Source organism: Polyodon spathula, chromosome 24 (assembly GCF_017654505.1).
Source record: "Polyodon spathula isolate WHYD16114869_AA chromosome 24, ASM1765450v1, whole genome shotgun sequence".
In the NCBI taxonomy this organism is placed as follows: Eukaryota; Metazoa; Chordata; class Actinopteri; order Acipenseriformes; family Polyodontidae; genus Polyodon; species Polyodon spathula.
Window position 1 is genome coordinate 13829236 of NC_054557.1, and position 15766 is coordinate 13845001.

At 42.4% G+C, this 15766-nt stretch overlaps 1 protein-coding gene and 1 non-coding gene across 2 annotated transcripts; one reads left to right on the forward strand and one right to left on the reverse strand.

Moving 5' to 3' along the window:
- Positions 1-590: 590 nt before the first annotated feature.
- Positions 591-14767, reverse strand: LOC121298871 (Fanconi anemia group I protein-like). Its single transcript, XM_041226134.1, has 38 exons — positions 14652-14767; positions 13727-13833; positions 13371-13443; positions 13025-13155; positions 12534-12687; positions 12306-12363; positions 12129-12170; positions 11869-11992; positions 11654-11739; positions 11282-11414; positions 11089-11169; positions 10654-10790; positions 10213-10393; positions 9816-9903; positions 9545-9675; positions 9362-9432; positions 8995-9109; positions 8764-8886; positions 8583-8651; positions 8364-8465; positions 7911-8090; positions 7410-7531; positions 7158-7319; positions 6433-6612; positions 6173-6342; positions 5649-5731; positions 5331-5447; positions 4983-5034; positions 4400-4527; positions 4216-4284; positions 3807-3903; positions 3452-3639; positions 2990-3046; positions 2710-2769; positions 2527-2598; positions 2249-2344; positions 1832-1945; positions 591-1532 (listed from the first exon to the last, which is right to left on the reverse strand). The coding sequence occupies exons 2-38, from the start codon at positions 13808-13810 to the stop codon at positions 1458-1460; spliced, it is 4005 nt and encodes a 1334-aa protein (XP_041082068.1). The 5' UTR covers positions 13811-13833; positions 14652-14767; the 3' UTR covers positions 591-1457.
- A 443-nt stretch (positions 14768-15210) lies between these two features.
- On the forward strand, positions 15211-15282 carry trnaq-cug. The gene has a single exon. It is a non-coding gene; the product is annotated as a tRNA-Gln (tRNA).
- The last annotated feature ends 484 nt before the right edge of the window (positions 15283-15766 follow it).

Below are 15766 nucleotides of genomic sequence, written 5' to 3' on the forward strand. Positions count from 1 at the left end.
GAGCGAGAGGCTGGTGGTGGGGCACAATGTCAGCTTGGACCGGGCTAAGATCAAGGAGCAGTACCTGCTCAAGGTGGGTGGGGAAGATGAGTTTGTCAGGATTATTAGACCTGTTATTACTTTATCATTTTGATGCTTCAGAAAACTGAATAGGTGCTTGTTCAGATAGCTGTGCAGTACTTCAGACGTGGTTTATTGTTCAAACCTAATTCTACATATCTGTGGTGAAAAAATGCCAGTAAATACTGCCTTCATTCTGTTACAGGATCTATATATAATATATCAGATGCCTGCACTAGCACCACTAGAGGAGCTGATTCTTCAGCCACACTGTCTCGCTGCCTGTGACATCATAATTGCTGAAACAAATTTAAAACACTTAAGTAAAAAAAAAAAACACTTGAAACTTTTCTGGTGTGCGTATATGTTGTAATTATTTAGTTTACACAAACATTTAATAATGTAACACATTTAATACAGTGAATAATTCATACAATCAGAATGTACTGCAGCCTTTTTAAGAACAGTAGCTGCTTTTGTCTTAATGGGGGGGTGGGGGGGGGGGGGGGTGTGGTGTTGGGGCTTTCAGAATTTCTTCTCCCATGCAATATGAATGTATTTATTTTATATACATCAGCAGTGATGTCATTTACAGAAGTTCATTTAAAGTTTCTACACTTGCATGGTGGTCAGGTGTCACATTTCCAATCCCATCTGGCATCAAAGTGTAGTTTAATAGGTGAATCGCAGATAGGTTTTGAACTGCTGATCTCTTTAGTTTGTCTGGTATCTAGTTTCAGTATCTATGTTGCGGCTTTTTCCAGAGCTACTCCCTATTGTGTAGCAATGTGTGCATTCCAGGTTTTAAAATGAGTTTAAGTAGTCAGTGTACAGGTAACTAACTCAGGTGTGTCTTAAGCACAGAAAAATCTGGAAACAGATCTTCTATGGAAGTCTTGTTTTTTTTTGTGACATGGTAAAACTTTTTAGCTTGTTTCTCAGATCTTTGAATGAAAAAAAAAAAAAGAAAATGTATGTATACTTGTTAAATATATCTTGTTATTTGTGTCGAACCTCTTTTATCCGGTAGGAGAATCCCTGGATATTTATCAGATTATTGAAATCACCAAGGGATCGCTGGCTAAAGGGAAATAGCTGGGAGGTTCCTCATGCATTTTCAGAGACGATTCTGCTGCTGGGGAAATCATTTCAATACACCCGTCTATGGAAAGAGGCGTCCTGATCTGAACATACAGGTTTTGTGTCAAACTTAACAATGCTGAACTACGGAGCTCATATCGTATAAGTGTCTATGAACAGTTTTGTAATGGCTCCAGCTATGTTGCCCGTCTTTTCTGTGTCAGTCTAATTCAGCAGAGATACAGTCGATGCCTGTAATCATTAAACCCTGACTAGGAACAAGGCAGCACTACCAGCTCTGCATACCACACCCTTTCTTACTTTGACTTTTTCCTTCTTTTCTTCTTTGGTTCCTGACTTTCTTCTGGCTCCTGGGAAACAGTGCTCTGTGTCTTAAAAAAAAAAAAGGTGCACTTATGTAAATTATGTAGATTTTTTTGTTTATTAAAATGCAGATAGTTTTGTTAAAATATAAGTGCTGTTTTTTTTTTAAAACACAAGTTTATTTTTCTTTCAAATCACCTGTTGCTCTATATTTTTTGCAGTTGAAAACTGTTTAGGAATCTAAACGTAGAAGAAAATAATGAAGGATTTACTGCTGACATTGACCAAGGCACGCACATGTCACCAGTTTCTAAAGTCCAGCAGACTCGTGCAAACCTTGGCTGTTCTTGCAGGTTTAACCCCTCACCTGCTGGCTCTCATTCTCGGCCCCCTCCTGCTCCTGCAGTGCAGCCTCCAGAGAGGCTGTGTTGATGCGGAAGTCCCGGGATGTGCTCAACTTCATGTGCTGCATCAGATTCACCTGCCAGTGCAGAGCAAAACATGTGTTCAAACCCACTCCGTCATCAGCATAGGGGTGAACAGGGATAGAAACAAAACTCCCGTTGCACTGCAGTTTGACCCATGCCTGGTTTTACTATTTAATAAGACACTGCGGCTAATCAAGCTCATAACAAAACCTGGAATCGTTGAAAGGGCTATGCAGCAGGAGTCTTATTTCCATCCTTGCTTAGCCACCTGATAGTTGAACATCCTAATCAACATAATATGACAATGCCTGTAACGGTCTAAGTAAAGGGTCACTGTACTTTCTCCCCGAACCTACCTTTGATTTTTTGGAGAGGTGGATGAGGAACTTTTCATATTGTTCAATACTGAAGATCAGGTTGGGAATGGCTTTCGTCTCGCGTAGCATTTTGGCCTGAGAAAGAGCAATAGTCACAAAAGCTAGCACTGTATGTCACTGCACACTGCTTAGAAGTGTAAACTTTCATAAAGTAGTGTTCAGTCCTCCAAGCATGTTTTAGCATGCTAATGTCAATGCTCCTATGAAGGTTAAACATGGTGCGATAGGAAGAGTTTGGATGTGAGTCTGCTGCATACCGACGCAGCAGTTGTGGCTTCCTCTTTCTTCTTCTTTTTCTTCTCTCCTCCTCCAGAGCTCAGGTCCTCACGCTGTCCGTTCAGGGGGAGAGACACGCAAAGAAAAAGGATTTTAAAATAGACCAGCCCCAGCATTCAGAATTGTCGGCTGTGAGATAAACACTACATTCAGCTCATACTTACCTGCACATAGGTTATGAAGGCGTAGCACTGGGGAGTCAGGTGGGACCCCGAAAGCTTCACCTAACAGGGAAAAAGCAAAAGGATTATTCACAAACACACAGCCCCTGCAAGGAGTCAGACACCTGCTTTTACATTACATATACAAGTCAGTTTGTATATATTGTAAAAAAATATATATATATTTTATTTGTACCCAAATGTAGACAGTCAAATAAGTTTGAAACTTTATTTTACATTTGCTCTAACTCCTACTGTGAAACAAAACTCTGTACAAACTCACCAGCTTCTCAAACCTGGCAGGGAGATGTCCCAGTTGATTTGTATACATCTGTATATACTGGAGGGACACAAGATTGAAATGATTGGTTAATGACCTACCATATTAGCTGTAATTTACAGCAAGGTCATCATGCAAGAGGTGGAAAGTCACACTAAAGAATACAAAACAGCAAGTACACATACATTATATTAAACAGCAAAGGTTGGAATCCAGTACAAAAAGGTAAAAAAGGGATTATTTTCCATTTGCAAGGAACAAACTAAGAAAAGAACCAGGAGACCAGTTTTAGTTGCATGAGCCTTGGGAGAGAGAAAGTCTTGAAATCGGTAGCGCATACAGAATTGTAGTTGATGATGATGTTTTAACAGGCTCTGTGCAGAAGGAAGGCAGGGATGATGGGTAGCTGGTGGGGCATCCATTCCAGGTGCTTGACCTGGCAGCACTAACAGGGGGCACACTCACATATTTCACCAGGGAGGTGAGGATGGTATACATCTTGGTGAGCTCTCTGAGCAGAGTGTCCACGCAGCCTCCTGGAGGCAGGCAGGTCTGCAGCAGCTCGTGAAGCCCAGTCAGCAGGGTCCCCAGCTGCAGAATCAGGGCCTTCTCCACCGGCTCCGGCTGCACGCCAGCCTGGGACAGCTTATCTGCTGGAAAAAAAAATTAAAAATTAAAATGGGTACTTTTATTTCCTCTGAAGAACGTGCTTCTGCTTATCAAAAACAATAGCCATCAGGGTTATCATCTTCATACAAATTCAGCTTTTAAAACGAATCTTTACAGACAGTTATTATTTTGTGAATAACATTTCCAGTACCTGATGCTGTTTTATCACTGCTCAGCTGTGCCTTCTGTTTAGTGATCAGCCAGTCCACTTCATCCAGGATCCTCCCCACTTGGGACAAAACCAGCAGCTGAAAACAGACACAGGAGTCAGGCAGGTTTAACAACAAGCTCTAGCTTCATTCACCTGTCCTGCGGACAATGAGGTTTATTCAGCAAACTCATCAGCTAGCAGACACAAGTATAGCTGTTGTCCTGATCATTATTTTGTGGTGGTTATTTAAAATCAATATTGTTAGCACTGTGTGCAAGTGTATTTTACTGTGAATACCAGGGAGGTTGCTTTGGTTCTGGTTTACACAGAATTCCGATCTGTGAATAGAAGCCAAATGTATCCTGATTCCAGACTCTGCCCGTTCTATTTAAGTTTATTGTATACCCACAGTGGCGGTAGGAGCTGCGGTCTTGGCATTTACAATGGCAAAATGAGACTGCTTCTCCACTTCAACATCCTGCAAGGGAGGTAAACAGAAAAAAAAAGGAGGAGTCAGACACATAACCTAATGCAACATTTTTATATGCAACACAGTGTAGCATGGACAACTGTGGATAGATGAATGCTCCTACCTCGTCAATGTCCCCAAGGTGGCTGTGAATGTCCTGGGACAGCTCTCTAAGCACACTCACTGGGCTCTTATACAGCGCATGGAGACTAAACAGCAAGGACATCAGCCCTTTACAGAACTGGGGATCCTCTGAGTGATGAAAAACAAACCAACAGAAAATACACAAATATTATAACTATAGAGACTGACTTACAGGGGTGAAATGCACAAACTACACTACAGATGTTTTCAATAGAAATGGGCTTTTAAGCTGGAGAAAATAATTAAATGGATAAATACCATACATAGCATTCAGTGTTAATTTCATCCTAAACAATTGCAAAGCAGTTTGATCCATTTCTGGTTTTACTAGGAGTTTGTTACCTATTCACTGGCTAATCAAGCTTGTAGTAAAACCTGGAATGGGTGAAACGGCTATGCAATAAGAGTCTTGATTTCCATCCCTGCAATTACTTAAACCCCATAAACCCACTTTACATAACTCTCTGCTCCAAGACATTCAATTTAAGGGTGCTGTAAACAACCACCTCACTAAGAGTCTGCTCAGATTAAAACAGTACCATGTGCTGTACTTGTTTACTTACCTAACCTGCTCTCCTTACATATCTTAACTGTCCAGGACAACATCTCAACAAACTGTACAGAAAAATAATAGATTAGCCTTCACCATCAGAATGACATCCTCCAAAAATAAAGATCCAGTTACAAACCATCACAATAATCCAAGGGATTCTTAACTTTTTGCAATAAAAATGTGCACAAGCTGGTCGAGAGAGCAATAAGAAGAGCAGACAGAAGTAGTAGTACTTTCAACAGGGACGTGAATCTTTGAATTTCCAGAACCTGAAGCTATTTTCTATTTTATCACTGCTCAGCTGTGCCCTACTGTCTGCGTTCCTACAGTAGCTCTGAACCATATCAGCTCTTAGTACCTGTGGTGACGAGGGCTCCAGCTGTCGTGAGAGCACAGACAGGATGTTCACCACTATCTGGGCTTCTTTGCTGTTAAAATCATCTTCTCCCCCACTCAGCTGGTTCACCAGGGATCGCTGCAATTCAACACAAAATCAACTCACTCCCGTGCCTCATCATCACAGTACTCGAAAAGTCTCCCACTGTCACCTGTTTCTGCCCAGTATTACAGCTGGGAGGACAGACAAGAGGTTACATGACTGGACCTTGATTGGCTATTAAACCCATGAGATCAGTGGGTTCCGTTTTAAAGACTAGACCCATGTGCATTCCTGTACCTGAAACTGCCGGATGTGAAATGCAGTTTTTTCTGTTACGCTGACATTCTCTGCCTGGCCCTCCTCCTCCTCCTCGGACACATCTGCAGTGAATAAAGATGCACACACATGATTGACAGCAGATTAGATAAACAGAACATCCACACCCTGGTCAAATCCAATAGGAACACCACACTGTATTGGCTGTAAAGGCCACCTAATACTGTCTGCTTATTTATCAACTCAATGCACCGTATGACAATGCTCTTAACCCTTATTTCATGGGTCTCTGCTCAAACAAAGCGTCAGATTCAGATATAATGTGTGGTGAGAAAAAGATACCTTTTATATTTAAAAAAACAACCAAAAAGACAGATACACAACCAACAAATTCTCAACCCAGGCTAAGGCAGCTATACGTGTCTTAATTAAACTGAAGACTTCCAACTCTCCATATTGTAACTCTTAAAACAGCTTGGAGGATAGACAGTGTTCATACATGCTTTACAGGCTTACACTGCACCCTACCAGTCCAGTTTCCTCACCTACAGCGCACAGGAACTGCTGGACTCTGTTCTGGTAGCGGTGCTGCACTGCACTGAATATCCTCAGCAGCCCCTCCAGGCACAGCATGGAGATAGTCTTCCCTTTCTCCTTCTTGTTGCCAGACTCCTCCACGGCAGACGGGATCGAGGTGTACCTCCACAGCAGCACCCTGAAACAAAACCCACCAGGGTGCATATTGTTGGGGGTGGAACGTAGGTTCATCAGTAGAGTCTTAAGAGCGTTGTGTTTTATGACTGACCTGGTGATTTCACAGAGGTGTCTGAAAGTCTTCTCGGGGTTCTGCCCCTCGGGTCCGTCAGTGTGGCCCGTCTCCTCTAGCTGCTGGATCTTCTGCAGCGCCACGCCGACTGCGTAGCGGAGGAACTCAGTACTGGAGCGCAGGACAGAGAGGCTGTCCTCATGGCTCTGTGTGCTGTCCCTGCACAATATAATCACACACACACACGTTGACTCCTTCACACCAGCACTCCCTGAGTAAGACATTGCTAGGGATTGGTTTTAAGAAACCGTGAATCATTAGAAGAGCAAAATCTACAAAAGCAGTCTGTTTTCAAAGCATATCAGTTTTCTTTTAATTGCACTGTAAAAACTGACCCAACACAAACACACACAGGTGGGCCTTTAACCCGCTTACCAGCAAGTACCGTAAACCTCATTTTACTGCGTGCCATTCATTTCAGCCTATTCCTCTATAACTTACACAGCTGCTATTTGTCTTTCACTGCTTGATGTCATGTTATTTTGAAATTTTATGTCAACATGACATTTCTCTAGTGGCGAGTTCGCCCAACCCGCAACACATGAAATCGGTTAACAGCCAGATCAGTTTGCCTGGCCGACTTTAATAACATGACACAAACTGATTTGTGTGAAACCTGTTACTCAACCCTGCCATGTACACACATACATATGAGAGAGAGAGAAAGAGAATCAAGACCAAGCACATCAGCTGGAGTACTTTACCTGAAGAGAGCCGTCAGCAGGGTGGAGACGAAGCCGATAGACAGCAGACTGCGGGCTGGTTTGCTGGAAGGAGATTTCCCTTTGCCAGACTTCTCCTTCAGGATTTCAGAGAGCTTGTGGTAGCGGTTAAACAAGCCGAGCAGGTCTTCAAATCGGTTCTTACTGCACGGGAGACAACAGCTCGTCAAGAGTTCATAATGGGGTTTTACCAAACTGATAGGGCAGTGCGGTCCTGCTGTTGGCTCACGTTACCTGTAATTGGCACAGCTAAAGTTAAATTCCACGAGGATCTCATACACTCCCATCACTAGAACAGCGTAGATGTGATTCTTCACGCCCACATTCGAAGAAAGAGAAAAATCTGCAGATTTATCCTATGGAAGAACAACAAAGGCTTGTTCTTCAGGTAAATGAATTCGTATTTGGGATATAGGATTTCATTAAATGAACTGAGTGGTTTGGAACTCGCTTGGGCAGCTTCTGTCCAACATGTTTAGTTTGCAAGTCAAAAAGTAGGTTGGGCACAAATAAAGAGGGAAACCCAACGGTCATTCCAGGTTACTTTACTGTGCAAACATCAATATAAATTAAATTAAATATAATGATCGGCGTTTCTTTACAAAAGAGTACACTGAGCCAGAACCACGTATAGAAAACAAGTAAATGGGAATGTTCGTTTAGCCGATTGGCAAGGTCTTGTCAATCTTAGTTAAGTCTACTAAAATAACCCGGTGAATCAAGAAACCAGCTCACCAGTTCGAAATCCTCCAGCTCACTCTTGATCATGCGTCGTGTGATGGAATCGAGAATGTTCTCCAGATCCTCCTGAATCCCCCCCTCCTCCTCTTCCTCCTCCTCTTCCTCATGGCGATTGTGGTGCTGCAGCTCTCGGTACCACAGGAAGCAGTGCACCACGCAGCTCAGCAGGTGGGCCTGGGGGAGGGGGAATACATATTGAAGAAAAAAAAAAGGAGGTACAGGTAGTATCACAACACAAAATGCAACTTATTCATGGACCAGCTTTCAGTGGACTTATTTTTGTATTAAATTTACACAAATTAGAATATTATCGTCTAAATCAAGACCATAATATCCTCAATTACACCGGGCACTGTACTGTATTAGTTCAACTGCCTACGCATCCATTTTGACAGCAAGTCAATGGAGCCATGGAGCCTAGCGATGACAGAGCTGCATTTGTTGTACCAGGGGCTCCTGCAGGAAGATCTGGTCCCCCTGGGCTGTGATACACCCTTCCAGCTTCACAGGAGGCAGCAGGTCCTGCTCAGGCTCATAGTAACGCTTCAGCTGCAAAACAACAAGGAGACAACAATCATCAAACAGACCAACACTGCTTCCTACAGCAAGCCGGTATGGCTTGGAGGCTCAACACCCAACCCTCCATATCCCTGGAAGTAATCATACCTGAGAAAGGAGCGTCTGCAGGATAGAGCTCGCCAGCTGGGAGTTTCTGCGAAGCACGTCGTGAAATCCCTGCAAGCGTTTCAAAACAGAAAGCAGAGCTAATCTGATGCCCGGGATTCCCTTTCAAAGCCAAGACTATGATTTGTGCACTGATTAGAGAAGGGTTGTGGAGAAAGGTCACCTCGTAGAGCATGAGCCGGACATCAGCCTGCTGGCTCAGGCAGCGGCGCAGGCTGCCCAGGATCTCCAGGCAGAATGTTTCATTAGCAGCAGAGTTATAGCGAGAGTGGACATCCACTTGGATCTGCAACAAGAGAGGGGCAACTGTTGTTTTTTTGTTTGTTTTTTAAATATAATGTGGCAGCTGATTTATTCTCAGTCATTTAGAAATACCAGTATGTCTGGTCCTCACCTGGCTTGCAGATACACTCTGACTGGCTTGACTGGAGGCCAGACTGCCCAGCACCTTAAAATTCTTCAGCAGCAGGAGGAATCCAGCCACTGCAGACTTCCGGGCATCTAACTGGCTGAGGGGACATTACAGAGAGGAGAACAAATTTCAATTGTCAAATAAAGTAATACCACTGTTTGCATGATAGCGTATAAATCACACTATTTAACGCAGATATATACTATTATCATATGGCTACACACACACACACACACACACACACACACACACACACACACACACACACAGTTTGACAAATGTTTCCAGACATATTGCTGCAGTTATTTTTTGTTCTGTTTTTTAGTAACTGAATACACACACAGTTTACCTGGAAAACATTGCCTTTCTCAGAACTAAAATAAGGGAATCCTTCATGGACATGCTGACCTTCAGTAACGGCTGGGGAGAAAAAGAATCAGATGCAAAATGGTCACCGGCGGAAATTAAGATCAAGGCATCTATCCCAACTTGAGAAATCTAGGTTTGAACTGGTAATACATCCCTCTCTCACCTGCACTGCCTTGAGCAGCCCCTGCACTGTGCTGAGAGGCAGGTAAGACAAGTGGTCGAACGCTTCTATAACCTTGGAGGAAGAGTCCAGGAGAATCATGGGTGCAGAGACGACAATGTCTGAGAACAAGTCTGTGGCAGGAGGAGAGGGTGAAAAGTACTGTTATTGGTAATGGTGCACTGTGGGCAGGGGCTGGACAGCCAAGGTGCTTTGGAAGCTAAAACCATCACACAAGCAGCCAACAGATAGATACACACATATATAGGAGTACCTATGAAGTGGCTGATTGGAGAGGCTGCCTTCGTGATCACTCGGTTTAGCACCTGCTCCAGAACCTCAATTCGGATTGGCTCATGCACCTGAAAAACAAAACACCGAAGCTCATTTCAGATGGCTTTCTGCTGATACCTGAATGAAGTCAAGAGGATGGCAGGAGAACCATGCTGTGATCTAATTAATAGGGCTTAAATATGGAGAGCTGTGCATCAGAAATGTATTGATGCGGTGATCCCAAAAAACATCTGGACAACATCTACAAACAACTTATTCTCCAGGTGGAGTGAAACCAGAGTACAGAGCTTTTAACCGCTGCAATAAAAGGAGTCCCACGACCAGAAGGGAAAGCGTGTAAGTGATTGTGCACAGTGGACTAGGATTTCTTCCTGTACCTTAAAGGTCTCCAGCAGGATCTGGGCCCCGAGTCTGCAGGCCTGCTGCGCGGCAGTCTTGGGGGCATTGTGGTTTGACTCAGCTGCTTTCCCGAAGGGACCAGGCTTTGGACCGAAGGAATCCATCAGCATGAGCCCTAGCTCCACCAGCCCCTGTGTGACGTGGTCCCAGCCAAACACACTGCAACACAAAAACACATCAATTTTTAAGGGGGGGTTCGAGGTGGAGGTAAATTGTTTAACAAAACTAAAACAAGACAATAGGCAAATTTTTCACGAGTAGTGTCTTTGTAAACGTTTAAAATGTTGTTCATTATATTATATATATATATATATATATATATATATATATATATATATATATATATATATATATATATATATATATATATATATATATATATATAAAAAAAGAAAGAAAGTTGCTTGCATGTTTCACACCTGTTTCTGACAGTTTCCATAATCATGTCAGACACGCTGCAGTGCAGTGGAACCAGCTCCTGGATAAACTTGGAGCCCTGCTGGATCTGAGAATCTCTAAAGCACTTGATTATCGCGGTTTTAAGGAAGTCGGATATCTGCGTGCATGAAAAAATAAAATAAAATAAACTTTTAAAAACTTTAAAACAGAGCTTTTAGTATTCCAATTAAAACCAGCCGTGTTTTAAATTTCTAATTATTAAAATTCGATGCCCCTGCAAGTAACCAAAAAGAGATGATATGGTATCAAGAAAGATTATTCTTCATGGAGAAGAGTAAATGTTCAGTATGGTGATCTGACTGTTTAAAAACTCCAGTAGGACCATGATGGAGATCTGTAATGGTAACCAAACGTTTTTGCTGTTCTGTGTAAGTCACGGGGGCACGGGCTCAGACCTGCTCTTCGAAGCGGTGGATCCTGGCCATAGACAGCAACAGTGCGATGTTGAAGGGGCACAGCATCCTGCCCACCTCACCCTGCCATGGAAACAGAACCGAATCAGAAGCCTCAAGGCAGCGGTTAGAAAATAATGACACATCAGAACGTCCCAGTTCACAGGTGGGGGGAGATCAAATGAATACACGGCACCTTCAGATGTTTAACAAGCTCCCTCCCCAGCTCGTGATCCAGTTTGACGGCGAACACGAGGTGGAGAATCACTGTTCCTTCCACATGGCGGAGCTGGTCCTGGGGGACTGAGGCAACCTCGACATCCATGGATCTATAAAAACAATGGATTGCAAATCATCAAGTCACCATCAGGCAATGGAGCCTGGTTTCAACAAAGAGAAACTTCATGCATGTTTCAACAGATGGTTTCCACCGATGATGGTCTGGTTTGTGTGGAATCTACTCCTAACCTTGATGGATATATGTTTAATTAAAATGTATGATCTGTGTGGTTAGTACAGTTCAGTGAAAAGGTGCCATTCCAAAGTTTCACTAAGTTTTCATACTCACTCACTGTCCTTCTGCTCCTCTTTCTGACACTGGTCCTGCTCGTTAAAATAAGCAATGATTCCTTCCAGGACATTCTTCTTACAGCCCTGAAAAAGGAAAATGCACTAGATAAAAGTGTCAGATCTCACATGAAAGTGACCAGGTCTGTACTGTTACTTCACACAAGCTTAGGAATCAACAGCGTGGAGCTCTCGGGTTGGACTAGACTGCCTCACCTTGGCAGAGAGAAGGAGGAGCTGGTAGACAAGGGGTGGGATCTCCTGAAGATCCAGCTTGGAGAACATCCGCAGCACCTTCTCAACCACAAACTGCAGCTCCTCCACTGTCACAGGAACATCCCTGCAGCAAACACAGCCAGGGGTGAGACACTGAGGGGGAGGGCAGGGACCGGGGGTGAGAGTTAATGAGTAAGTGGGCTGAAGGAGAGGAGGAAAGGAGGGAGGCAAACTTCACACACCAGATCTGTATACTGTACCTGAACATTGAGGTGAGGTGAATTACACAATGAGGGTCCCACCTGATCAAAAATAAAATGTACTATGTTAAAAAAAAAAAAAGAATTGGGATTAAAATGGCCCATATTCTTTAAAATAAAAATAATAAATAAATGATTATAGAAAATAAAATAATAGAAAATAAAATTGGGACCAACCTGCTGGAGCAAAGACTGTTTATCAACTGCTTCTTGTATTCCTCTCCACTCAGCTGACCTGTGAATGAAAAGAAAAATTTAAACTCAGGAGAACTCTGAATGCTAAAGACAACAGGTTGCACTACTGGACGCTTGGAACGTGGAGATGTGACCACAGGGCCTGGGGGGGGTAGTGTTCTGCTTATACTGAATAAGAAAAAGCTGTCACAGCAGTGGTTGTCCCCTTACCTTTTCCATAAGCCAGGGTCTCCTTTGACGCCAGTGCAGTGAGGATGGTTGGAAAGAGCTCCAGGGACTTTCCATTGGTGATGCTCCCTCCTTTGATAGCGTCTACATACAGAGTGGCCAGCTCAGCCAGGGTCGGTCCAGGCAGCTGGTGAGTCTGGGACCGGAACCAAGAAAATCTTAAGGCTTACTATTAACTTTATTATAAACATGGCCTACCTTAACAAAAATGAACATTGATTTGCAAGCATGTAGGTTAACAGGTGGAGTAACTGTCTGAAAAGAAAGCATATATCCCAAATATCAGGCTATAAAATAAAAAGCATCTAAAAATCATGTAAGTTACAACACAGTGCTATTCGTCATAGCACTGTTCCCAGAAAAATGTGCGAATTACAATCATAATATGTGAATGCATGTTTAAATGTACACATGCAAGAATAGATACATATGGATATGTATAAGAGAAACAATCCAAGGAATACATGCTGTACCTCCAGCATAAGCAGTCCAATGATGTCTGACACCACCTCCAGTTGCAGGTCCCCAGACTCGCACAGTTGGATGCAGTGTTTGTACAGGAGCAGCCTTCGCCTCACTCCTTCTGACTGAGAACAGGGAGAGCCTGTGAGAGCAAAGACCAGCCGCAAATCAGAAACCTTCCTCCCATTACATGGACCTGACATCTCAATCACTTCCAGTGAAACAGTTCACAATCAATACATAACCAAGCATGTAAGTTATTAACACCAACCGTAGCTGTAAATCCCCCAAAAATCAGAGTCATCACTGTATTCGCTCTTTGAGGGGCACTAGTCACACCCACAGATGGTCCCCTACCTTTGAATATAGCCCTGATCAGCACCCCCATGTCCTTCCCCTTCACAGCATTGCGTGAGATCAGCGAGCTCAGCTGAAACACAAACTTAACACTCAGGACATACAAACTGCAACTCCGTCAATGCACAAAACACAGTCAAAAGGAAAACACATTCATAAAAATACAGGATATATATATATATATATATATATATATATATATATATATATATATATATATATATATATATATATATATATATAAATAAAACAATCTTGTAATTTACCATCCGACATCCTGCCTAGACCTCTTCGGATATGAGATCTTAAATCCTAAATGAAATCAATAAGCATGACTGACCCTCACCGGGGCTCACCTCCCTGTCTTTGATACCCTTCAGGCACTGCAGCAGCCCGTCCAGCTTCTCCCCTCCTGCCAGCAACACAATCTTCTCCTCCATCTCTGCTCACACACCAGCTCTACCTAGAACCAGCAGCGGGTAGCAGGCACACCCATGCAATCGCAATGTTATTATTACAGATGCTGTAGAGAGTAGAATATTCTTCCCATCGGTCGCCACTACAGACAGCTACACATGAGATGCTGGTGGTATGGTTAATTCTGCACCTTCAACGTTTTTCCATTCCCCTGTCGGATGTACAGTACTGTGATGTTCTTACACTGTCATGCAGAACGGACGTGAATAGCATTAGTTGGTTTAGTTCAGTTCAGTTCAGGGCAGTACAGTACAGTACACATGTTAATTTAGCCTGTTGTTTTACATAAAGCTTCCTCGCATATCTTACTGCTTTATGATCTGCTATACGTGTAAGAAAGCATTCCAAGAGTCAGCACGATGCACCTCATACAGGTTTGTTTTTTTCTTTTAATACAGCCTGTAAAAGTACCAACTACGTAAAAAGAAATGTGCATTCATACAATTGTTACATTTTTTATTGTAATGTAAGCAGTTTCGGCCCATTATAAACGTTGAAAATGAAAACAAATAATAAATGATGAATCCGTGTGACTGACAAACGCACTCAATCACTGAATAAGGTAGGATTACAATAACGCAACGCGTGTGACTCCTGACGTTACACAATACATTTCTGACACAGCTCACGGTGTACTCTGCTTTACTTGCCGCCTTTAGTCACCGTACAGACTAAATTATTCGACGTTTTAGATTTTACTAAAGTACACTTAACTGAATAATACACCTGCGACGGTGTTAAAAGTAAGTTTTACTTTCAGTAGCAACGTTACAACATCAATTATGAATTAATAAACTGACTTACCTGTATTTCTTTTTTATATATACACAGTACAATTTGATTATTTTTTTTTCTTCTGTAGTAGGACAAAATTTCTATTTAATCGACTTGTTCAGTCAAAAAGCCAGTCAGAACAAATCTCCCGCTTGAAAGCCGGAGCTGACGTCGAACCTTTGAGTCAGAACAGACACGCCCAATACCGAAATCAACCAATCACATCTGTGATATTTGCATTTTCTCTTTGTGTTCTGCTCTGCACGCCCCCGGCACGAACGAAGACAGTACTGTTGCTTTTCAAACCCACCTCCTGCTGAAACGTAAAACTAATATTAATTAAAAGCTTATACACATATATAGATTATATATAGTACAATTAAAATGCATATTATTCCATAACCCTATTATACATTTCAAATTTCGTACATTTGTAGGATTTTAATTTGGAACCATGTTGTTTTTAATCATAGTAATGCGGGCCAGTGTGGATTGTTTTCAATCGATAATTTGTTCTGCAAGCTTCCAAAATAGTATTATTTTCCAGATTTTAATCAACAAATTCTATATTATAATCGCCAGCATCATTGGTTCCATGGTGTAATGGTTAGCACTCTGGACTCTGAATCCAGCGATCCGAGTTCAAATCTCGGTGGAACCTAACGTTTTGCTACTGCTGTTTATCACACGATCGTATTTATTGAATATTATTAATCAATAAAGCACATTCCGAGTTCTCCTTTCAGGTAGAGTAGAACTCCTGTAGACGAGAAAATACGATCTTTCTAAAACCTGTATTCTGCTTTGACACAGGTTATTTTTAAATTGTCTGCCATTGGAGGTTGTACTTCGTAACGAAGTTGCATATCGGATTTATATGCGTAGCTGATGTCTGGCTGTAAGAACAGGATAGGACAGGACAGTACTGACCGAACTCACCGCACACTCGCCAACATGTTACTTATTCAATCTCCACTAGGTGGCACTCTCACACCTTTCTACAGGTGACGTCATTATAACGTGTGCAATAGCCGACCAACAGGGCAAAACAGTGATAGATGGGCTTAAATAAATAAATGGAGTTTGTTAACCGATATTTGTTTATTGATTGGGGGAGAGACTGTTGTTAGTAGTGATTAAATAGA